This window comes from Gopherus flavomarginatus, chromosome 6, assembly GCF_025201925.1.
Source record: "Gopherus flavomarginatus isolate rGopFla2 chromosome 6, rGopFla2.mat.asm, whole genome shotgun sequence".
NCBI lineage: Eukaryota > Metazoa > Chordata > Testudines > Testudinidae > Gopherus > Gopherus flavomarginatus.
The window spans coordinates 111,616,413-111,641,567 of NC_066622.1; the positions used below are offsets into that span (position 1 = coordinate 111,616,413).

At 39.7% G+C, this 25,155-nt stretch overlaps 1 protein-coding gene across 3 annotated transcripts in view; it reads right to left on the bottom strand.

The window, feature by feature from the left end:
* The window catches only part of INPP5A (inositol polyphosphate-5-phosphatase A), a 422,955-nt gene that overhangs the window by 301,451 nt on the left and 96,349 nt on the right, over positions 1–25,155 (bottom strand). For all 3 annotated transcript variants that reach the window (XM_050959547.1, XM_050959548.1, XM_050959549.1), the window contains exon 2: positions 15,980–16,021. In XM_050959547.1, the coding sequence (XP_050815504.1) occupies positions 15,980–16,021 (42 nt within the window). The remainder of the gene's footprint in view (positions 1–15,979; positions 16,022–25,155) is intronic.

Below are 25,155 nucleotides of genomic sequence, written 5' to 3' on the forward strand. Positions count from 1 at the left end.
TTAGCTGCAAAATTGGTGTAAAATCATCAGTTCAGTAAAATTAACATACTAAGTAATCATTTCTTAATTCTACAACAGGAAGTTAGAGAAGACAGCTTGCAGTTTAGCTTTAAAATGGGATTAGATCAAAGTAGAGCATGAAACATCTTGTATGCAGCTGCAGGGTCCACACGGACACTTAGTATGGGATGATTTATACACAAAATAAGTGTTCAGGTAGACAAGCCCTTAGGGTTAGTTTTAGGGAATATTCTTCCGCACCTCCCTCTTATGGCATAACCAGGATCTCATATACACCTATTTCTTTTATAGTAACATTCACAGGGTAATTGCTTGCTCTACTTCACATGCTATAGTCACAAGCTACAGTCACAGTCACAAATTACACCTAAGATTTCTCTATGAACTAGGAATTTGTGCTTTTTCATACACACAAATTTGTCTTTGTGCCAAGCAGATAATATTTACAAGCAGATGAGTTGTAATTCACAAATGAGGTGGACTGAAAGGAAAATTCATGGAACACCCTGAGAACTGGAATCAGGAGGATTCACATAGCTCTGTCTGGAAATGCTATTTTAGTATTAAAGGCAAACTACTATCAGCTATTGGAAAATACTAAGATACCAATCTTGACTGTATCAAGATACCAAACTGTGACTTCAAAAAACCTAACCGCAACCAGAAACAGAAAAATACAGCATAAGAAACACGTAGGAAAATTTCTTATATAGTCATATTATTAAAGTATTAACAGCATTTTCAAAATACAAGAAAGCATATGTTCTTTCACTAGATTAGAAAGCAAGTCACTTTGCTATCAAACCTTTTGCTATAGCAGGAGCAAATCTTTCAGTTAACTAAATGCTTCAGACTTTACATAAGATATCAGTGAAAACAGCAAATCAAATACTTTATAATGCCATGAAAGGACCACAGTCTTAAATTATTTCACTGAGTCATCAAAATATTTTCCAAGCAGGCTTGGCAAATATCACACTTCTTTCGTTAACTTTTTCATATAATCATAAGAGAAGTAGTAACTGTGCAAACTAAGTTGTAGAACTCCTACCAAAAATAAAGTAAAAGTAAATGGGGTGAATTGTGTATATGATTATACTCTCTACAACCACATTGCAAACCATAGGATTAAAGGTTGTAGAGTCAGAAATATGTCCGTCTATAGAAGCACCACACATACATATTTCTAGTTTCCTATTGCTACTAATTGTTGTTTTTATTTTGCTCTATTGCTATTATTTTGGTGGCTTCCTTTCTAAGAAAAAGAAGAGGGGGAAAACACAGCAATGAAGAGATAATTTAATTTATTTTTGGCAGTCCCAAGAACCACAAAGAAAATAAATCAGAGTATGCTTAAAATAGCAAAGCAAAGAACAGCCACAAAGCTGTGCGTCTTCCAATTTTAAACTTAACAGGGAAACTCTACAAAGCTATTTTCTCAGAGGGTAGTCAATTAATTTAGTGTCCTGTCTTCCCTCTTCTCCCTCTGTCTGCGCACTTAGTGCAAAACCATCTCTATGTACAAAGGGGAGAGCTATGATACATCAACCCCATGGACTTTTCTCTCAATTGTACCATTCCAGTGCAAAAACGTGAAAGCTAGCTTACAAAACACAGCCTGTTAATCCCCTTCCTTTAAAAAGGGCCCAAACAGATGAGATACAGTTCCAAGAGAACAGAGTGTGGCCTTTCTCTCTTTTTCCCTCAGCCAAAAAGCCTCCACGTCCACCCCAAACAAATTCTCTCTGGTTAAAGATAGGTCCTTGGGCTTTCAAGTCCATATCTCTAGTGGAACCCAGCTGCTTACAAGCAAGACCACCTATGGCCATCCACCTCTAAAGCAGCAGACCTCACCACTGTCTCACCTGCTTTAAAGGATGCCCAGAAATAACGCCAGCACAGATCTCAAACAGTGTGGATTAGATTTTTAAGTTCCTGATGTTTTTCTCTGAGAAAAAGAAGTTAACCAGACCAGAGGCCTTTTTCCATAGTTCCACCTGCTTTGGACCTTGAGTTGCAGCCACCAATTGGGAAATCCTTCATCTATGTGAATTTAGCACTGCAACTCAGGATTCTGGGGTCCATTCTGACTTCCCTAGAACCAAGTGCTAACCATTTGCACAGGAGGGGGTGTGGCACTGTGAATGAAAGAAAGCATACAGTCAAATACAGTAAAACTTTTAATTAAATTCAACGGTACCATAGAATCTCTTTGGATAGAAATTCCATATTTGAACAATAAGAGTATAGCAGATGGAATATAATTCTGACCACCTAACTAGGATGGTGACAGAGAACATAAAACGCTCAGGGAGATTACAGGGACTACAAAGGCAGAAAATACAGTAATAATGGAGGATTATAACTATCCTTGTATTGACTGGGCATATGTCACCTCAGGAAGGGATCCAGAGATGAAATTTCTGGACACACTAAATGATTGTTTTTTAGAGCAGCTTCTCATGGAAACCCACAAGGAGAGAGGCAATTCTTAATTTATTCCTAAATGAAACAGGATCTGGCCCAAGAGGTGAATATAGCTGAACTCTGGAATAGTGACCATAATGTAATTAAGTTTAACATCCTTACAGGAGGAAAAATGCCAAAGAAACCCACCACAGTAGCACTTATCTTCAAAAAGAGGAACTATACAAAAATGAGGAAGCTAGTTAAACAGAAACTGAAAGGAACCGTCACAAAGGTGAAATGCTTGCAAGCTGCATGGACACTCTTTAATAGAGTCCTCATAATAGCTAAAGAGCAGGTTGTTAGAAGCAAAAAGGCATCCTATAAAGACTGGAAGGCAAATTCCTACTGAGGAAAAAGGGAAAGTGCATAAATTCTGACAAGTCACATTTAAGAGTATAATAAGGCAGGGGAAGAAAGAATTTGAAGTGCAACTAGCTAAAGACACAAAAACTAATAGCAAAAAATGTTTTAAGTACATCAAAAGCAGGAAACCTGCCAAACAAGAAATGGGGCCACTGGACAGTGTGAGGGAGTTTAGAGGGGAGGAGTGTGAGGGGGGAAGCTAGATACACTTACCATTCCTTAAGCTTAAAGCTAAAAACCACCCCTCGATAAAAACAAAACAACAACAAAGGAACGAGCTGCAGGAGTAAAAGGAGAATGCAGGCAGAAGTCCAGCAGCAGAATGGGGGCTACCCAGTTTATTGCTCCCAATGCAGCATGTGTGACTACCTATGGGCAGGTGACATGTGTGTACATTTTTGGTACAAGGAGCTCTTGGTCCTTAGATACCATATACGGGCTTTGGAGACCAGAGAGGCTGAACTGGAGGAGCTACGGGAAACAAAGAGGTGCACAGATGAGACTTTCCAGGGCACAGTAGAATGGTCCCATCCCCCAAGTCTGACAGCACCTGTGCTTTGAGGAGGAAGAAAGTCTCAGGGAAGGAAAAAATCCAACTGGAGCAGAGGGAAATGATCCCATAGTTAGGTCTCTCTTGCCTCTCTGGATACCTCTCCGGGGGAGGGAACTCCAGTTATTAGGAAGAGACAGGTATTAGTATTGGGTGATTCGATCATTAGAAACGTAGATAGCTGGGTTTGTGATGACTGTGAGAACTGCATTGTGACTTGCCTGCCTGGTACAAAGGCTGCGGACATCTCAAGACATCTAGATAGACTTATATGTAATGCTGGGGGGGAGCTGGTGGTTGTGGTACATGTAGGTACCAGTGACATAGAGAAGGACAGGAGAGAGGTCCACGAGGCCAAATTTACACTGCTAATTAATATATTGAAGTCCAGAATCTGTATGGCAGCATTCTCTGAAATGCTTCCAATTCCACGCGCAGGGCCAGTTAGACAGGCAGAACTGCAGGGTCTCAATGCGTGGATGAAACGATGGTATAGGGAGGAGCGGTGTAGATTTACTAGGAACTGGGGAAACTTTGGGAAAAGGGGAGCTCCATCTGAACCAGAATGGAACCAGATTGCTAGCACCTTAAAAAAGGTTGCAGAGCAGTTTTTAAATGAAGGGCTGGGGGAAAGCCAATAGGTGCAGAGAAACATGTGGTTCAGCTAGAGGCATCACTTAGGGGAGGATCTATTCATGGAGATTCCCTATGTCCTACTAAGGAGGAGAGGTTGGAAGATAAAATACAGCTAGGATCTGATGAGAAACAGTCAAATGAAAAAAAAGTCTCATTCAATTGCATCATGTAATAGCAGAGAGCTAAAAAGTGACAAGTTTTTAAAGTATTTATATACAAATGCTAGAAGTTTAAATAATAAAATGGGTGAACTAGAATGCCTTGTATGAAATGAGAATATTGCTATAACAGGCATCACAGAATCTTGGTGAAATAAGGATAATCAATGGGACACAGTAATACTAGGGTAAAAAATATATCAGAAGGACAGAACAGGTCCTGCTGGCGGGGGAGTGGCATTTATATGTGAAAGAAAGCGTAGAATCAAATAAAGTAAAAAGCTTAAATGAACCAAACTGTACCACAGAATCTCTATGGATAGTGTTTCTATGCTCGAACAATAAGAATATAGCAGTAGGGATATATACTGAACATCTGACCACAATAGTGATAGTGACTGTGAAATGATCACAAAGATTAGAGAGGCTATTAAAATAAAAAACTCCATAATAATGGGCGATTTCAACTATCTCCATATTGACTGGGTACATGTAACCTCAGGACGGGATGCAGAGATAAAAGTTTCTTGACATCTTAAATGACTGCTTCTTGGAGCATCTTGACCTGGAACCCACCAGAGGAGAGGCAATTCTTGATTTAGTCCTAAGTGGAGCACAGGACCTGGTCCAAGAGGTGAATATAGCTGGACCACTAGGTAATAGTGACCATAATATAATTAAATTTAACATCCCTGTGACAGGGAAAACACCACAACAGCCCAGCACCGTAGCATTTAATTTCAGAAAGGGGAACTACGCAGAAATGAGGAGTTTAGTTAAACAGAAATTAAAAGGTACAGCACCAAAAGTAAAATCCCTGAAAGCTGTATGGAAACTATTTAAAGACACCATAATAGAGGCTCAACCTAAATGTATACCCCAAATAAAAAAAAAAAAAAAAAAACAGTAAGAGAACCAAAAAAGAGCCATCGTGGCTAAACAAAAAAGTAAAAGAAGCAGTGAGAGGCAAAAAGGTATCCTTTAAAAAGTAGAAGTTAAATCCTAGGGAAGAAAATAGAAAAAAGCATAAACTCTGTCAAATGAAGTGTAAAAATATAATTCGAAAGGCCAACAAAGAATTTGAAGAACAGCTAGCCAAAGACTCAAAAAGTAATAGCAAAAAACTAAGTACATCAGAAGCAGAAAGCCTACTAAACAACCAGTGGGGTCACTGGACAATCGAGAAGCTAAAGGAGCACTCAAGGACAATAAGGCCTTTGTGGAGAAACTAAATTAATTCTTTGCATCAGTCTTCATAGTTGAGGATGTAAGGGAGATTCCCAAAACTGAGCCCTTCTTTTTAGGTGACCCAGACTGAGGTGTCATTAGAAGAGGTTTTGGAACAAATTGATAAACTACACAGTAACAAGTCACCAGGACCAGATGGTATTCATCCAAGCGTTCTGAAGGAACTCAAATGTGAAATTGCAGAACTACTAACTGTAGTCTGTAACCTATAATGTAAATCAGCTTCTTGAACAAATGACTGGAGGATAGGTAATGTGATGCCAATTTTTAAAAAGGACCAGTACTTGTCAGACACGTACATGAACATAATTTTTTGGGGAAGAGTTAACTTGGTTTTTGTAAAGGGAACTCATGCCTCACTAATCTACTAGAATTCTTTGGGAGGGTCAACAAGCATGTAGACAAGTGGAATCCAGTGGATATAGTGTACTTAGATTTTCAGAAAGCTTTTGACGAGGTCCCTCCTGAGCAAAGTAAGCTGCTATGGGATAAGATGGAAGGTCCTCTCATGGATTGCTAACTGGTTAAAAGATAGGTATCAAAGGATAGGAATAAATGGTCAGTTCTCAGAAAGGAGAGAGGTAAACAGTGATGTCCCCCAGGGGTCTGTACTGGGACCAGTCTTATTCAACATATTTATAAATGATCTGGAAAAGGGGGTAAACAGTGAAGTGGCAAAAATTGCAGATGATACAAAGCTACTCAAGATAGTTAAGTCCTGGGAAGACTGAGAAGAGCTACAAAAGGATCTCTCAAAATTGGGTGACCGGGCAACAAAATGGCCGATGAAATTCAATGTTGATCAATGCAAAGTAATGCACACTGGAAAACATAATCCAAACTATACATACAAAATGATGAGGTCTAAATTAGCAGTTACCACTTAAAGAGATCTTGGAGTTATTGTAGATAGTTCTCTGAAAACATCCACTAAATGTGCAGCGGCAGTAAAAAAGTGAACAGAATGTTGGGAATCATTAAGAAAGGGATAGATAAGAAGACAGAAAATATCATACTGCCTCTATATAAATCCATGGTATGTCCCCATCTTGAATACTGTGTGCAGATGTGGTCGCTCCAAAGCAAAAAAGATGTATTGGAATTGGAAAAGGTTCAGAAAAGGGCAACAAAAATTATCAGGGGTATGGAACAGCTTCCGTATGAGGAGAGATTAATAAGACTGGGACTTTTCAGCTTGGAAAAGAGAAGACTAAGGGGAGATATGATTGAGGTCTATAAAATCATGACTGGTCTGAAGAAAGTAAAGAAGGAAGTGTTATTTACTCCTTTTCTTCTAACACAAGAGCTAGGGGTCACCAAAAGAAATTTACAGGCAGCAGGTTTGAAACAAACAGAAGTATTTCTTCATACAATGCACAGTCAGCTTGTGGAACTGTTTGCCAGAGGATGTTGTGAAAGCCAAGATTACAACAGGGTTAAAAAAAGAACTAGATAAATTCATAGAGGATAGATCCATCAATGGCTATTAGCGAGGATGAACAGAGATGGTATCCCTAGCCTCTGTTTGCTAGAAGCTGGGAATGGGCGACAGGGAATGGATCACTTCATGATTACCTGTTCTGTTTATTTCCTCTGGAACATCTGGCACTGCCCACTGTCGGAAGACAGGATACTGGACTAGATGGACTTTGGTCTGATCCAATATGGCCATTCTTATGTTCTTATGACAATCAAGGTGCTAAAGGAGCACTCAAAGAAGACAAGGCCATTGCAGAGAAGCTAAATGAAATCTTTGCATCAGTCTTCACTGCAATTGATATGAGGGAGATTCCCACACCTGAGCCATTCTTTTCAGGTGACAAATCTGAGGAACTGACCAGATTGACGTGTCAGTAGAAGAGGTTTGGGAAAAAACTAATAAATTAAACAGCAATCAGTAACCAGAACCAGATGGTATTCACCCAAAAGTTCTGAAAGAATTCATATATGAAAGTGAAGAACTATGAGCTGTGATATGCAAGTTACTGTTTAAATCAGTTTCTGCACCAGATGACTATAAGATAGCTGATGTAAATGCCAATTTTTTTAAAAGTCTCCAGATGCAATCCTGGCAATTACAGGCTGATAAGCCTTACTTCAGTACCAGGCAAACTGGTTGAAACTATAGTAAAGAACAGAATTTTCAGACGCACAGATAAACACAATATGTTGGGGAAGAGTGAACACGGCTTTTGTAACCGGAAATCATGTCTCACTAATTTAACGGAGTCAACAAGCATGTCGGCAAAGGTGATCCAGTTGATATAGTGTACTTGGACTTTCAGAAAGGCTTTGCCAAGGTCGCTCGTCAATTGTTCTTAAGTGAGCTAACCAGTCATGGGATAAGAAGAAGGTCCTCTCATGGATCAGTAACTGATTAAAAAGATAGGAAACAAAGAGTAGGAATAAATGGTCACTTTTCACAGTGGACAAAGCTAAACAGCATGGTCCCCCTGTTGTGAGAGAATTGGATTTGACATAATTTGCAGCCATCTTGTGCACTTAGCCCCCGTAAGCTGAAAGTGAGAAAACATCTGAGTCAGAAATCTGGCCTTGGCTCAGACAGACAGAACAAAAACAAGCTGCAGTTTTACTGACTGGGATAGATAAAGTGAAAGAACAGATTCATTAGAAGGGGAGAAGCATGGAAAACTGACCTTGATTCTGTTTGTCTGTGTTTGTAAGGGTTTTTTTTGTTTGTTTGTTTTTTGCTCAAGCTGCTTTCCTGATAAGTAGAATAATGAATTATTATTGGTTGTTGATAGGGAAATTGTTAGCGTATTTGGGGCTATTATGAGTTATGTGTGGAGAAAATCTATAAAAAGTTTAGTTAGAAAGTGTAGTTGAAGAAATTTGGATGTTCTGTGAACAAGGAGTCACTGACAAATACTCCCCACCAGCTAGGCAGAAGGCTGGCCACCATAATCCTGTTACTGTCATTTGACACTAAGTCAGGCTATGGGTAACTACATTTCTTTGGGGTGCTCTAGACCAATTGCTATTTTAGATGTGTGCTTTGTACTCAATAAAAACAAGGGTTTTTGGATGGAAGCAGTCTTGTGTGTACCAATCATTTATCAGATGGAGGTGCTGTGTCCTCCACTGATTTATTTCCTGACACTACCTGAAAAATAGAGACTAGTTACCACAGCTTTGGGTTCAGATAACCCCAGGGAACACCCTAGGGATCTATACTGGGACCTGTGCTGGTCAACGTATTCATAAACAATCTAGAAAAGGAGATGAACTGTGAGGGATGTCAAAATTTGCAGACAATACACAATTACTCAAGATAGTCAAGTCCAAAGCTGACTGCAAAGGGATCTCACTAAACTGGGTGACTTGGCAACAAAATGGCAGATAAAATTCAATGTTGATAAGTGCATATTACTGCACATTGGAAAATATAATGCCAAACATATATAAAAAATGATGGGGTCCAAATTAGCTGTTGCTACTCAAGAAAGATCTTGGAATAATTGTAAATAGTTCTCTGAAACCATCTGCTCAATCTGTAGCAGCAAGTCAAAAAAGTTAACAAAATGTTAGGAACCTTTAGGAAAGGGAGAGAGATAAAAACAGAAAATACCATAATTTCACTATATCAGTGGTTCTCAAACTATGGGGTGGGCCTCCCAAGGGAGGTGCAGGAATGTGTCAAGAGAGGCATGACATGTTGCCTTTTATTTTTATTATTAATTATTATTATTATTATTATTAAAGAGACCTGGTTGTCAGTTCTGGGTGTTGGGGGCTCACGCAGAAGGGCCGTGCATAACAGAGAGGCGGGGATAAAGGAGATAGCTGCCCTGGAACTGATAGCTGGAGCCTGTTACCTGGGCTCAAGCTCTCCTTATCCCTGTTCCTCAATCCCTCACCAGGAGGCAGCCTGGGCTTGAGCTCTCCTTCTCCCCCACCAATCCCTCACCGGGAGACAGCCCAGGCTCGGACTTTCCTTCCCACCCCTATTCCCTCACCTGGAGGTGGCAGGGCTCTGGCTGTAAGCTCCGTAGTGGCAGCACCAGCACAGAAGTAAGGGTGGCAATGGGACGCTAAGTCACATTTCCAGCGGCGGCTCCAGGCACCAGCGCTCCAAGCACATGCCTGGGGCAGCAAGCTGCGGGGAGGGCGCCCTGCCAGTTCCGAAGGCTGCCTGACTGCCATGCCTGGGGCGTCATGAATGATGTGAAGAAAGTGAATAGGAAGGGTTATTTACTTCTTCACATAGTAATTGATGAAATTAATAGGCAGCAGGTTTAAAACAAAGAAAAGGAAATAATTCTTCACCGAATGCATAGTCAACCTGTGAAACTCATTCCCACTGTGAAGGCCAAAAGTATAACTGGATTCAAAATAGAATTAGATAAGTTTATGGCCGATAGCCATTGATGGACCTATTAGCCAAGATGATCAGGGATGCAACCCCATAGTCTGGGTGGCTTTAAACTTCCAACTGTCAGAACCTGGGACTGGATGACAGTGAATGGATCATTCAAAATTGCCTTATTCTATTCATTCCCTGTGAACCATCTGGGACTGGTCACGATCAGAAGACAGGATCTGGGCTAGAGGGACAATTGGTCTGACCGATTCTTATGATTTCATATAATATTTGGCGCTGATCTTAAAGCCAGTGTTCCTGGAGTTGGATGATTACATGAGAATCCTTTCATTAAAAATCATGTAAATTTCTAGTCCTCATGGCTGCAGATAAAAGCTTGAAAATGTGTAACATAAAGGCAAAATAAAAAGGGCAACTCCCCCTCCCAAAAATGTATTAATATTATGAATCCATTATTTTGAGGGCCTGACTCATGGTTTTGAATACTTGTGGTTGGTAATACTGTATTTTATTTAAATAATGTACCTTTATCGATTTGTAAAATGTGAACATCAATATTTAAATCGATTTTTCAAAGAGTACTTTTAAGGAAGACTCTCAGATTGTAGCAAAATTAGAAAACGAATATTTAGTAGACTGCTTGTTTCTTTTGCTATTAGTAGTGCAGATAATTTGGAGGTAGGAGAGATACGGCTGTAAAAATACAACAATCTAAGAAATATTACTCTCTTGGGAAAACAAAAATCTTGATAATTAGCCAACAGAGAAATTACGAAGTGTGTGATAGCTCAATCAATTTATAGGGGCATTATTAGGCCAAAATTGATCCAAAATTCAGGTTTTATTTAAATATTCTTACAAAACCTGAATTACTCATATTTATTTCCAATAGAAACTAGGATTAACAAAATAACATTCCTCTGCAGGAGGAAACCCAGTGTATTGTACTAGTTAAGACAAAAGTTAAATGGTCAAGAAACTGAGTTAACTATTTTTACTCTTTTGCAGTTCTTGGACAAACAGTACAGTGGAAGTTTATTAGTTCTTGTAAATTGTTTCATTTTTAATAATTTAAGGTCTCATTTGTAGCACAGAAAAGAGTATTTAAATTTTTAATAAATGATAGTTAAACTGAAATGTTCCTATTAAGTTTTTAATTCTCCAGTGCCTAAGCATGTTTTGGGACCCACCATGTTGTAAGTAGTAATAATAATAAATGGGACAGTTTTCCGTGCTATTAAAAACTCTTATTAAATCTTGAATTTGCTAGATCTTAAAAAATGTTTCGTTTCAAACAGCAAAACACAACATATGAAAATGTCACTATATCAGCATGTTATCTGAGATAATTAGGAGGCTGGAGTGATGAAAAATGTTAGAACAAATTATTAAAACTAATAAAAAAAAAAAGACAAAACCAGGTTCTGTTTCCATCATGGACATTGCTTTCTAGAAATAGATGAAAATAAGCCTTGCAATTTCTCTTCCTTTTTTGTTGAGAATGTTTCACTGCTTACAGAAGAAGCACTTAACCTTCAGTTGTCAGAGGTTATGCAAACTGTGTTGACACAACTATATATGCAAATTGAATTCCTCAGAAGGAGTGGAAAAAAATGTGGTTTGTGGTTTATCTGGGCTTCAAGTTTACAAAGAAGTGTTAAAAGCCTGACTCTAAAGTCATTTTCCAGTACTGTTGATTAATATAATCTTGTTGAATATTTCAAAAGCAACCAAATATTTAAAATGAAAAAAAAAGTTGAATAGTTAGCATTAATACCAATTTATTATCATTCTGAGTGTGCCGTGACACATTTTTACTGCATTAGTGCCTAGATGCCTCAACTAGGCCAATTCCACTAGGCACAGTACAAACAGTTCCTGCCTCAAAAAGCTTTTATAGAGTTTCATCATGCTACTTCTCATTATGATTACAAGTGCACCCCAAACAGCAGCCCCACTAAACACAATAAAAGTATCACTGTTCAAACAACTGTACTGCACTATTCTTAAGAACACTCTCAGCAGTATTGCTGTTTCACTGTGACATTCATGATAAGCAAACAAATTTAGAGAATTTTAGATAAATACATGGAAGTAGGAGAAATACTACTGTAAAAAAAACCCCAGCAATCTGTAGCTGTATGTTTTCCTAAAGGAGGAAAATCTGTTTTAAAGGATCTGGAGGCATTTTTTAATTTTTAATTTAATTTAGTTTGGACTATTATGTGAATATTTATGTAGTTATAAATCCAAGGTAACACAAAGAAAATCCCACTTTTTATGAGACTAACAGGTTGCTGCAGGATACGTAGTCAACCTACTCTTTATTTCATATATTTTTAAAAAACTAACTATCCAAAAACAAAGCTAATAACACAAGTTATTACAATAAAAACCTCTTACTAGCAACTGCATCATCTAAATAATTTAGTCTCAGATACAAGAACCAGCTAAAATGTTGATCATCAAGACAATTTCATTATACAGTAAGACTGGAACAGCAGGGTTAGTTACTTTTAAACATTTAAAATTAGGAAATTCAACATTGATTTTTCTACTACACCTCTACTCCAATATAACGCTGTCTTCGGGAGCCAAAAAATCTTATCGCATTATAGGTGAAACCGAGTTATATCGAACTTGCTTTGATCCACTGCAGTGCACAGCCCCACCCCCCCGGAGCACTGCTTTACCATGTTATATTCAAATTCGTGTTATATTGGGTTGCGTTATACCGGAGTAGAGGTGTATTTACTTTTTCTACAAGGCCCCTGAATTATTTCTATTGCCCCAGCAGTTTCCAAAAGCACCTTCCAAGGACACTCCTTTTGGCTTTCGTTTGGGGAATCCTTCAGTAGTTTCAATGTTTTATCAAATGTTGCATAAGGCATGTTTGAAACAAGAAGCAGGGGTTTGAAACACCATAAACACTATCAGCACGTTTAAAAGACGACACCTGGGTGCTGTAACAGATCACATACTTTGTCTTGCTCATTTGCACACTTATTAATGTGCACATATGAAAATGAACAAACCTTATGCTCTTTCTATTCTTAAGAATATTAACTGCTTATCCTTCTTTTCAAGCCAATATGCAAAAAACTATTTTAATATTCATATTATGAATTGAAAAAGTAATCAGTAACTCATTTAAATAGAATTTATCCCACTTTTTAAATATGAAAAGAGTTTAACAAGGCACAAATTCAAATGAAGACATTTTCCCACTAAGATTATTAGGATTGAGACTATAATCTGTTTAGGTTTGTATATGACTCCCATCACACAAGCCACAGAACAAACCATCAGATGCTAAGGACTTTTGATCACTACCATCCTGCTTCTGATTCAAGCTACTGACCTAGTAGTGAAAGGCTGTCCCACCTATCAAGTTTTTGAGCCAATCAATCCCATTATATTTCTCCCACTTTTAAAGAAAAGACATGGATTGGCTGAGGTCCTTGAGAGATGTCCATCACTAGTAATCACAAAGCAGATCACTCCCTCCTATGGAAGCAACAATGAGGCAGTTATGAAGCTTCTTGCTGAGATTTATCTGGTCATTTGGACAAGGCCCTTCCCCAACTACAGTGGATAAAGCACTGGATTTGGCTCTCAAAGCCTGGAGGTCTCAGGGAAATCAACTGAAACCTAGGGCTATCCACACAGAAGATCTATGCCTCAAAATACCTTTGGGGCCTCATAATGACAGTATGGCTCCACTGCCTCACTGCTCTTTGAACACCACCCACCTTATACTGAAGTGCAGGATTTCCACAGCACAGGGAGCACTACAAAAGGGTAGTACAGCTTGTGGGATTGTTTGGGTGTATTGCCATGGCCTGCTCCAACTCCATGATCTCTCCCCTCCCACCCTTCCATGCTATATGAGAAAAATATGTACCTTCCATGCTCATCCAGGCTTGGAGATATACTTTAACAGCTGTTACCTCCAATATGGGATGAAGAATGTTGTTTTATTATTAGAGTTTAATATGTAATGCCTTAAGTTGAGTACTTCTAATTTATTTTTGCTCTATATAGTCCAGCAATAAAAATGAGACACTGCTAGAGTCCCTTCCCAAGAATTGTATAAAACAATCTTTAGCAAACATAGGATGAAGTATGTTTACTTAAGAAATAAACAGGTAATATACCAAGGTATTGACTTTACCACAGTATTTACTGAATTCATGCTTTTATGTTTTTGTTTTAGACTAAGGGTATGTCTACACTACCCATCGGATCGGCGGGCAGTGATTGATCCACCAGGGATCGATTTATCACATCTATCTAGACAGGATAAATTGACCCCTGAGCACTCTCCCGTCGACTCGTGTACTCCAGCGCCACAAAAGGTGCAGGCAGAGTCAACGGGGGAGTGACAGAAGTCGACCCACTGCGGTAAAGACACCACTGTAAGTCGATCTAAGTACGTCGATTTCAGGTACGTTATTCACATAGCTGAAGTTGCATAATTTAGATTGATTCCCTCCCCTCCTCCCCAGTGTAGACCAGAGCTAAGTTTTTTGGGGAATGGACCCTTCTAATATCTGCCTATTTTACTGTGGCGCACTGCTTGCAGTGAACAAAAAACAGTATTTCCTGTATAGAAAATATATACCACAGTAAGATTTAATCAAATCCACAGTAAATATTTACTTTTAAGGAAGACCCACTTCCCTTTAGGGCCTTTGAAAAATCTTCCTCTAAATAGCCCACTAAGTACAAAGGTACACTGCTTCTCTCCTGTTCCTTCTTCCTTATGCTTATGGACTAGAATGAGTAACACTTTTATTCCTGTGAGGGAACACAGCAATGCCTCATGTTTATTACTGTATACAACTACATGTTCTTAGTAGAACTAGACTAGAAAAGTTCAAGTTTGCCACAGCCACTGAACGTTCATGGATGTATGCCCAGAATATTCAAAGAAAAACAGAACATTCAGTCTTAAAATTTTCCAAGTTGGAATGGATAAGAGTCCCATATTAATTCATGATACAAGTACAAAATTATGTATACATTTTCTTGTCTTCAATTTGCAGCTATCATTACAGGGAATTTTGTGAAGACCTGAAGGACAGCTCTCTGGCTGACTGCAGTATTTGGTTCTGAAAATGAAACATGTCCACTGCAAATGTCTATAGTGCTGGTTACTAGCATACTTCTGAAAATAAACCTTTTAAGTCAATCTGTGCTAAGAATCTCCATGTTTAATCAAAGCCTTGGGATAAAAGAATTGCCCCATTTCTGGTAAACATCAAAACAGGAATAAAAAAATAGACTGAATGCCCTGGCCTCATCCTAAATATTGCATGGCAGAAAACACTAAAAGGTTTATTTAGCAGCAAATCCTCAAGGTGATACAAGAGACTCATTCAACTGTACACAACAACAGAAGCTCTGCTCTTGGTTGCTATGCTTAAAAATTCAAGTTTATGATATATTCTGGAATATGGGGTGGAACTGAACTTTTTTATATTGTGATCAAAAGAAAGCTTTGAGGCCCTGACCCTCACAAAATCTGCTAACTTTATGGGGGCACAGTAGGAACATCAGACAACTTGCAGTAAAATAAATATCTGTTCCACAAGGGCAAAGTCATAACATTGTTCTGGCCAACACAACTGTAAGTGTACAATCTATAACAGGGTTTTGGTTCCCCCTCCCCCCCCGTTTTCACCCAGATATATTCCCTTTTCTGAATCCTTATTGTCCCTCTTCTTAGACAGAGTTAATTCCAAAATAAATGATTCTGTAAAACGTTGAAACTTTTATTTTTGGAATGGGCAACTGAGACCAAATGATAGTTTATACCCTATCTTCTGTAAAAATTTGGTGGAAACCTTGGCAAATTCAGAGTTATTTTATGTACGTCATGACAAAGACAAGCATCTGAACCCGGAATCTGCTCCAACATAAAATGCCCTAAGCTGCCTTTCATCATAACAAAACAACTAAGATTAAAAGCTCCCAACCACTTTCTAAAACCACAGTCATACTTTATTAAATTTTATCATCCATTTAAATATTTTGGCTCATGAGACTTGTTTTTGCTTTTTAAAGTAAGATGGCTTACGACTATCAGTTTAAAAAAGCAAAAATTCTTTGTATAAAAATGATTCATTTTTAACTATACTAAACATATATACACTTTTAGAACTTTATGTGAAATCATTCTTACCATACCTGATAAAATTCCCGAAGCCAATTCTTCTGTAAATTTTCTGGCTGAAAAAGAAAATTCAAAAACCCATTAAGACAAAAGCAAAGCATTTTGTAAAAGAATCTCTCAATACCCATTGATTTCCTTAACTGACTCAAATGGCGAGCTTTTTCCCATTAAAAACAAACTAGCAAGACTCTCCTAGAACTCTACCACTCAGAAATCTCCTTTTTCGTTTAGTACCTCTCTTGCCAAGATCATACCCAATGAACTGTGCAAATATGTAAGGTGAAAAAGATCCTGTATAAATGCAGTAAAGGTAATCCAAAACCATTTCATGTCTGACCTCTACAACACAGTACGAAGTGTTAAGGTAAAATAGTTGAACAGGCTAAAAATATTACTCATAAATCTCAATTCTGCAATAATATAGTTTTTAATTTATGCATTTGAAGTACTTATGAATTAACTGAACATCAAAAACCATGTAAACTGTTTGAGATTATGGCTTCAAGTTACATACACTGAACTATAGTGAGATATCTTTTGTAGCACTGACTTAAAAAATGACAGCATTCACTTTCTGTGTTTAAAGTTTATTGGAACGCGTTCCAAAGATAAACATGTAGAAAGTACACAGTCTCAGCATAGATTAAAAGATTTGTAGCTTGTAACTGTTTCAGGTTTAAAGCCTTTTTTGTAAACTCTACCTCTGGCTTTATTAAGAGTTGAAAAGAAGTTCTTTGTGGCAGGGACTGTCAGGTTATTCTGTTTGCAGTGTATAGCATAGTGAGGCACAGGCCATGACTGGGGCTCCTAGGCACTACAACAAAGAAAAAAGGCAAAAGAGAATTTCTAGATTATCCCTTATTTGTAAGGACATAGCTATTTATGCAAAGCCCTGCCCTTTCAGAAACGTGTAACGCTCTGAATAGAACTACGGAAGTACAGTAGTTTACAAATCTGCACGTAGCACCTAGAGAAAGATACAAACCATTGTTTAATCTTCTGAAACTTGGCTTGACTTGAGTAGGGGTATTTCTTGTAATGTTCTGCAAACACAAGGCGGGCAACCTAACATTTTACTGGCAAGAAGTAACATCGTTTGTGTTACACAGAATAGAGGTTAGTGAAGTGAAAAGCCAAAAAGACTTCAATAGATGGCTTTTACGTGACCGAGAGGCATAACACAAAATAATGCTGGTGCTTCTTTCAGATATATAAGAAATTTCCATTCTGTTAGGTTCTCTCTCAAGTGGTGTTCTTACATAGTTAAATAAAATTAAGAATATTTTATACTTCTTAATTAACTTGTACTGATTGTTTATTAAATGAAGACCTCCATAATTCTGACATAAGTGCCTAAAAACTCTGCATATAGTGCAAGAATTGGGGCTGGTCAAACAGAGAAATTTTTTATGAAATTTTTCTGAAAATGCATGTTTTTTGCTCAAAATCTCAAATTCAGAAATTTTTCAATCAGCTCAGAAAAATAGGAAGAATTTTAGCAATTTTGTGAAAAAACGTATAATTTACCTCCTTGCTGAATTGTGACATTTCTATTGAAATTTCAAAATTTGGAGATTTTCAACCAGCTGTAAGAGGAATGTTATCTATTATTTTCTGCCCTTATATAATTTTTTTGAGGCTGACAAAATTCCAGAGCAAAAATATGAAGACTTCAAGACCAGGAGCTCACAAAAGGAAAAGAATGCCAGCATGCGCTGCAGTGTTCATACTTAGATTATACTCTATCACCCTAACTCTATCAAAACCACAATGTAACAGCAACTTCTCCACTTTTTTTCATTTTGACTTCAATAAGAGAACTCGTTGAGTAAAGATAAGCACAAATGTAAGGATCAGAGCCAAAGAACAGTAGTACTGAACAGTTTAAAACAAAGGTTGCTGTGATTTGAGGTCAAAACCTAGTCTTCAAGATGTAAAAGATAAAGCAATTAAAATTTAATAAATAGGTAAGTAATGCTGAATTACGACAAGGGGTACTGAACAGATTATGATAACTGAAAGATTGGCTATCATATAAAGGCATATTTTACTTTTGATATTAATAGGAGTTTTGCACAGAGATAAACTGGCATTTCATGTGGAGTAAGAATGGTACATAATACTAAATTACACCCTCAATCCATGGAGCATAATTAAAAATGAAATTTCTTTCCACATAGGTTATATCTGCCCTGGTACGCATACCCAGTTACTTGGACTGTGTACATGCACATGCATGTTCCCTATACCCACACCAAGAGTCCACATATCCTGTGCTGGACATGGGTATAATGCCATGACCAAGAGAGTACCGATGTGCACACTGCCACCATTGTTACACAATATTAACACTACCACTTCAGGGATGGTATCCCCGAGTTCTGAGTGTCACAGAGAGAGATTCTAGGAATGACTTTGCTGTGTGTTGTTGGTATTGTCCCCTGTCTAGGTTTCACACATATGCCAATGGCAGTTCCCTGATGATTATCACCCCATTTGCCACACTGAGTGGAACGCATGGAGCAATGGGATGATGCGATGGTTCTGTTCCTGCTCCTTATTACACGACAAATGTTTGTTTATTTAGTGGAGTAGGCGATGGGCAAGATGCTGATGGCATTTGTGCAGAACTTTCTGACACAATGAAGATGACTGACCTTGAGGATGAATGACAATTCATTTAGCTACCACAGATGGGTGGGCCATCACTTCTAGGACAGGAGAACCAGCATGAAGCAGTGTGATCAAATCATTTTGGCAACCTGAGATAACCAGCAGTGGCTTCAGAATTTCTGAATATGGAAACAGACATTCATGGAGCTGTCTAACTAGCTTGCACCAAACCTCTCATGCCAGAACACTCGATTCAGGGAAACCATACTGGTGCAGAGGCTAGTGGCTATTACCTTGTGGAAGCTGGGAACATCAAACTGTAAGTCCAATGCAAACCACTTTGGGATTGGAAAGTCCACTGTTTGGGCTAGGGTTGTGCAGGTTTGTGAGGCAATTAACAACGTGACCTAACCACAGGTTGTGGCCATTAGAAAAGTTCCAGAAATAATAGCTGGATTTGACAGGATGGGGGTTTCCAAACTGTGCAGAGGCCATCAGTGGTACCCATATCCCAATACTTTGCTTACCAAAAAGAGCAAGTGAATACGTGAACTGAAAAAGTTACTATTCATTCATTCTGCAAGGCTTAGTGGACCACAGAGGCAGAGTCATGAATACCAACATGGGAAACACGGATTCATGATGCCAGGGTGCTGTACTTGCTTCTGGGGAATAAAGTCCTTTCTTCCCCCTACGGGTCTCTATGGTGTGTCTGTGCCAACAGTTATTTTGGGAGACCTCACATCCTAATTTGGCTCATGAAACTATACACAAACATTGATGGGAAAAGGGACTCAGGAACAGCCTCTGTAGCTAGGGTCACCAACCCTCCAGGATTCTCCTGTCTCCAGAAATTAAAGATTAATCTTTAATTAAAGATTATGTCCTCTGATGAAACCTCCAAGAATATGCCCACCCAAAACTGGCAATCTCATCTGTAGCTGCAGAAAGGTCATGGAGTGTGCATGCGGTAGGCTGAAATCTTGTTGGTGCTGCCTACACCCGTCTGAATGCCAATATGGCAAACGTTGTTCATAGAACTGTTGCTTGCCACACACTCCATAACATTCACGAAAATAAAGGGGAGTACATCCATACCAAGAGGGCTCAGGAGAAGTCTGGTTTACAAACTCTATCCAGGCATCTGGATCCAATCCACGTTCACACTGTTCCTAGTTCCCAGCAGGTAGGTGAAATCAGGGATACCACATGTGCACATACCTTGGCACAGCAAGGAGGCAGAGAATGACATCTATCTGTGCCGAGGGACAACTTCACATCATGTGCAGCTTCCAGAAAAGCATGAGAGGGAACACTGGCACTTACGTGTTGGGCTACATACTTCGTGAGGTTTCCCCTGCCCTATAACTGAAGGTCATTAGCCATTCATTTCTGTGACAATTCATACATTCTAGACAATTACAACAGGGCATTTCCACTGGGTTAACACCTTTGGGTCAAGCATGTGCTTTGGAGGGTGGCAGCCAAGTTGTAATGCTGTCATTGTGCAATGCTTTTGTCTTAACTGTTCACATTTGTTTACTTGTGTTATCAGGAGCACTCAATTTTTTAACCATTCTTCATCAGCGGTACTAACTATACTTAGAAGCTGCTATGGAGCACTAATTAATCTCTACTAAGTTTAAATGGCCACTCCCCCCGACCAATTTCATCATTGGGAAGTGACAGACAACTGTTTTGTTATTTGAATTGTGCTTCATTTTTCTTGAATGTGAACCAAGCCATAAAAATATCTATCTGCCCATTTTCTGTTAGTTCTGCTGTGTTTAGAACTACAGGTGCTTTCTGTAAGCATGTAACACTAACTGTACTTTCCCCCTCCCTCCCATGTAGCTTTGGAACTTTGGATATGTGGTGCGGGGAGGTTGTTGGTGTGGGTCAGACAGAAAAAGTGTCTGCAGTATGATGGCCCCAGACAATTACACCATTCCACTTCATGTGCTGTGAATCATGGGCCCCAGTCCCAAACCTGAAAACATCCTACGTGCATCATACTTAGGAAAGAGGGTCCAAACACAAGTCAGAGAAATGATAACATTTATTAAATGTATTATATTGAACATGTAATTGAAATATTTTTTAAAAGATAGAAACCAACCAAACATAACAGGACTGAATCCATGAACAATGGTCAAATGATAATGTCTCATGGCCCTTCTGCTGACAAGGGGGGAATGATCAGAGGGAAATTGTTCTTGGGGACAAAAAGGAATGTCTCTTGCATGGAATTAGGGAGGGAGGCATGTGGTGGGCTTCAGGCACTCTCACAAGCTTCCTCCTTCTGGATGCTCTGGGGTGTCTCTTGCAAGAGGTTTTGGGTGCTGGTCTGATACTAAGAGTCCTGCAGACTCCTCTCAGTCACTTGTGGAAGTGGAGGGTTGGGTCCTCTACCTTAGTAGCACCCTGGGGGGCAGCTGGAGGAGGTGGCGGCACTAGTCATGGCAGCAGATGGATCCTCTGTCTTCAATTCCATCAGTTTCTCCATTACGGAATGCTTCTGTTCCCCACGGCATGCCTTCTGTGCCATGAACCGGTTCATCAGTGCAATCCTCCTGTGCCGTTTGTGTTCCTAACTGCTACTGCTTCCTGCTGTCCATCCCAATGAGCAGCTCCTCCAGGGTCCTTCATCATCTGCCTCTGCTGTCTCTGGCACATTGCTCCTGCCCTCCTGGTAGAATGGTTTCCTTTTCAGGAGCCAAAGGCCCTGCCAATTCAAAGACAATGGTAGCATTATGGTTTTTTTCCTTTGTACGAAGACAAGAAATCACCCCACAGAACATAACTTTGCTGTAGAAGGCCACATTCCAGGATTGCAACTGTTGAGACTAGCCTTAGTTCTCAGACAACTTTTGCAGCACCTGAGAACAGCACAGAGGCTACTACTGGTAAGATACATGTACTAACTTTTTAAAAAAAATAAAATGTTCATAAATGTCTCCAGAGGGTGTGGTTACAGTGCCTTCCAAGGGCTATGTTAACAGCCTGCAATTTCTTCTTTAAAAGCTGGTGAACATTTGGAGAAAATAGTGGGTTTCAAGGCACCAGAATAGAAAAGGAACATGGCATTCCAGACCAGTGAAGGAGATCTGGCAATCTATGCGAGAGAGTTGTTTCTACTAATTGTCAGCCCCCTATGTTTTGCTAAATGGAGAGGTCTGGTCGTCTATGTAGGTGAACCAAGCAGATCTGCACTACCATTGAACTTCAAGAGCTAGATTGAATTTCTACTACACCAGAAAATATGTTTTCAGGATTGGGAGGCAATTCAACTGGAAATTGACTATATTCTCAGCTATAGTGTGGTGCTTCCATTCAAAGAGAGATGCAAACCACAAAAACCACCCGCCTCACCATCATCGTCTAATCCTGTCCTTCTGCCTGCCTAACAATGGTGAAATGGGTACACAAAAAGACAGAATCGGAGTCATATGAAGGTAGGACTGGAAGGAACCTCAAGAGGTCATCTAGTCCAACCCCCGCATGCATGGCAGGACTAAGTATTATCTAAACCATCCCTGACAGGTCTTTGCCTAACCTGCTCTTAAAGATTGCCAATGATGATGATTCCACAACATCCCCAGGCAATTTATTCCAGGGCTTAACCACCCTGACAGTTAGGAAGTTTTTTCTATTGTCCACCTAAACCGCCTTGCTGCAATTTAAACCCATTGCTTCTTGCCCTATCCTCAGAGGTTAAGGAGAACAATTTTTCTCCCTCCTCCTTGTAACAACCTTTTATGTATTTGAAAATTGTTACGTTCCCTGTCTGTTTAGTCTGGAGAAGAGAAGACTAACACAATTTTTTTAATTTCCCCTCATTGGTCATGTTTTCTAGACCTTTAAACATTTTTGTTGTTCTTCTCTGTACTTTCTCCAGGTTTGTCCTTATCTTTCCTGAAATGTGGTACCCAGAACTGGACACTATAATTCAGTTGAGGCCTAATCATCATGAAGTAGAGTGAAGAATTACTTTTCGTGTCTTGCTTACAACACTCCTGCTAATATAGCCCAGAATAATATTTGCTTTTTTTTTTTTTTTCTTGCAGTAGTGTTACACTGTTGCCTCATATTTAGCTTGTGATCCATTATGACCCCCAGATCCCTTTCTGCAGCACTCCTTCCTAGGCAGTCATTTCCTATTTTGTATATTTCAACTGATTGTTTCTTCCTAAGTGGAGTGCTTTGCATTTGTCCTTATTGAATTTCGCCCTATTTACTTCACGCCATTTCTCCAGTTTGTCTAGATCATTTTGAATTTTAATCCTATCCTTCAAATCACTCACAACCCCTCCAAATTTGGTATCATCCACAAACTTTATAAGTGTACTCTCTATGCTGTTATCCTAATCATTGATGACAATATTCAACAGTACGGGACCCAGAACTGATCCTTGAAGGACCCCACTCAATATGCCCTTCCAGCTTGACTGATAACCACTGATATCTACTCTTTGGGAAGAGTTTTCCAACACATTATACACCCACCTTATAGTAGATCCATCTAGGACGTATTTCCCTAATTTGTTTACGAGAAGGTCAAAGAAAGCTATTAGGTTGGTTTGACACAATTTCTTGACAAATCCATGCTGACTGCATACGGCTAAATGCAGTGCTGACTGTTACTTATCATCTTATTATCTTCTAGGTGTTTGCAGACTGATTGCTTAATTATTTGCTCCATTATCTTCTCAGGTACTGAAGTTAAGCTGACTCCAGGTTGTCCTTATTTCCTGTTTATAGACAGACATATTTGCCCTGTTCCAGTCCTCTGGAATCTCTCCTATCTTCCATGACTTTTTGTACATAATCACTAATGGCTCAGATACCTCCTCAGTCAGCTCCTTGAGTATTCCAGGATGTATTTCATCAGGCCCTGGTGACTTGAAGACATGTGTAGGTAATTTTTAACAAATTCTTTCCCTATTTTAGCCTTAATCCTACCTCATTTTCACCATCATTTGTTATGTCAGACTTCCAATTGCTACTAAGAAAACTGAAACACAGTTATTTAACACTTCTGCCAATTAGTCCATGTCATAGAGAGACAAAACAACTTTATTGGGTTGCCTGAAGTTTCAGATCAGCACCACAAGCCCCTCAGCAGTCTACAGCAAAGGGACATCACACTCTGCTTATCCAACTGCCAGATCGGATCATTCTACCACCTGTTTCCCCCAGGGAAGTGCAGCGTGACTTGATGCAACCAGGCCAGGCAACAGAGACAAGGATGGTAAAAAAAACCCTGTAATCTTTCAAGAGAGAAAAAAAAAACTGTTGTGACTAACTTTTCCTCAGACAACTATAGTCTTCCCTTCCCTTTCCTGGACCTAACCCTCCCTCCACCTCAACCCACCTCCCCCTTCCATGCTGCTCCTGTTTGCAAGGGAATGGTAAGATCAGGGAGTGGGAAGAAGCACTGAAATTATATACTCTTCCAAGGGACAAAAGACAGCTGTCATTAATGTTAGACAAACAGCTATAAAGCTTTCTACAACTGTCCCATCCCCAACTGGGACCTTTCTAAATTGGCTTCCTGGTGTGAGGCTCCAGATCATCACTGCCTGCATGCTGGCTGAGAAATGAATGGACAGTAAGGCACAATTATTTTTGTTAATCTGTTTCTCAGACATAGCTTCTGCCAAATGTGTAAAAGAGGTTCACTGGAAATCAATAAAATTGTTGATTTATAGCCATGTCTTCCTAGGGGGCATTTATGGGTTGAAGGGGCAGGAGGGGGAGGGGTACTTTCAGGGAAGGTAGGGATCCATTACAACTTACCAGCCTCTGGTTCTGGTTCCTGCCCAGCTCAGGGTCTCCTGAAGCTCACTGAGAGGGCTTTCCCACCCGTTTCTCCAGGTAGAGTTGCAGAGTCACATACTCCTTGTTCTCCAGGGTATCCTCTGCAGTCCCCTGATGCCTCCTTTCCCTGGCTCTCATCAGCATCCTGTCAGATGATGAGGCCAGCAGGGTTGAGGTGGGATTTTTGAGCCACTCGAGGTTCTGTGCTGAGAGCCCTTGACAGCATCTTGTCCAGTTCATCATAGAGGGCCACGTAAAATGAGCTCTCCTGGAGCAACTGCTGGAGTCTTTTGCCTGCCTGAACAGTAGCCTAGAGTGCTTGATGCATTCCTAGCACTGGATCAGAGTCCAGCAAATACCCACATGCTCCAGCCTCTGTGAAGTTTCCTGGTAAGGGAGAAGTCATGGAGGACAGTGTTCTCCAATCACACATCGATCAGCACACCGGTGTGGTCCGTGGGCCAGGCAGCTCTTGGAGCAAGATCCATGCTTGCCATTATTAATCAAAAGAGTGCAGTGGAAAGCTCCACTCTGCCCCTCCTCCCTACATCAACCACCACATCTTGCTTTAGTATTACTTTCTGTGGTTATGTCTACATTACAGCTGGGAGCACGCTTCCCAGCTTGAGTAGACAGACATGCACTAGTTTTTAGCACACTAGCTTGAACAAAACAACAGTGTAGCTCGGGGTAGCACCAGCAGCAGCTCAGGTTAGCCACCCAAGTATGTACCCAGGGGGGATCAGGTGGGTTTGTA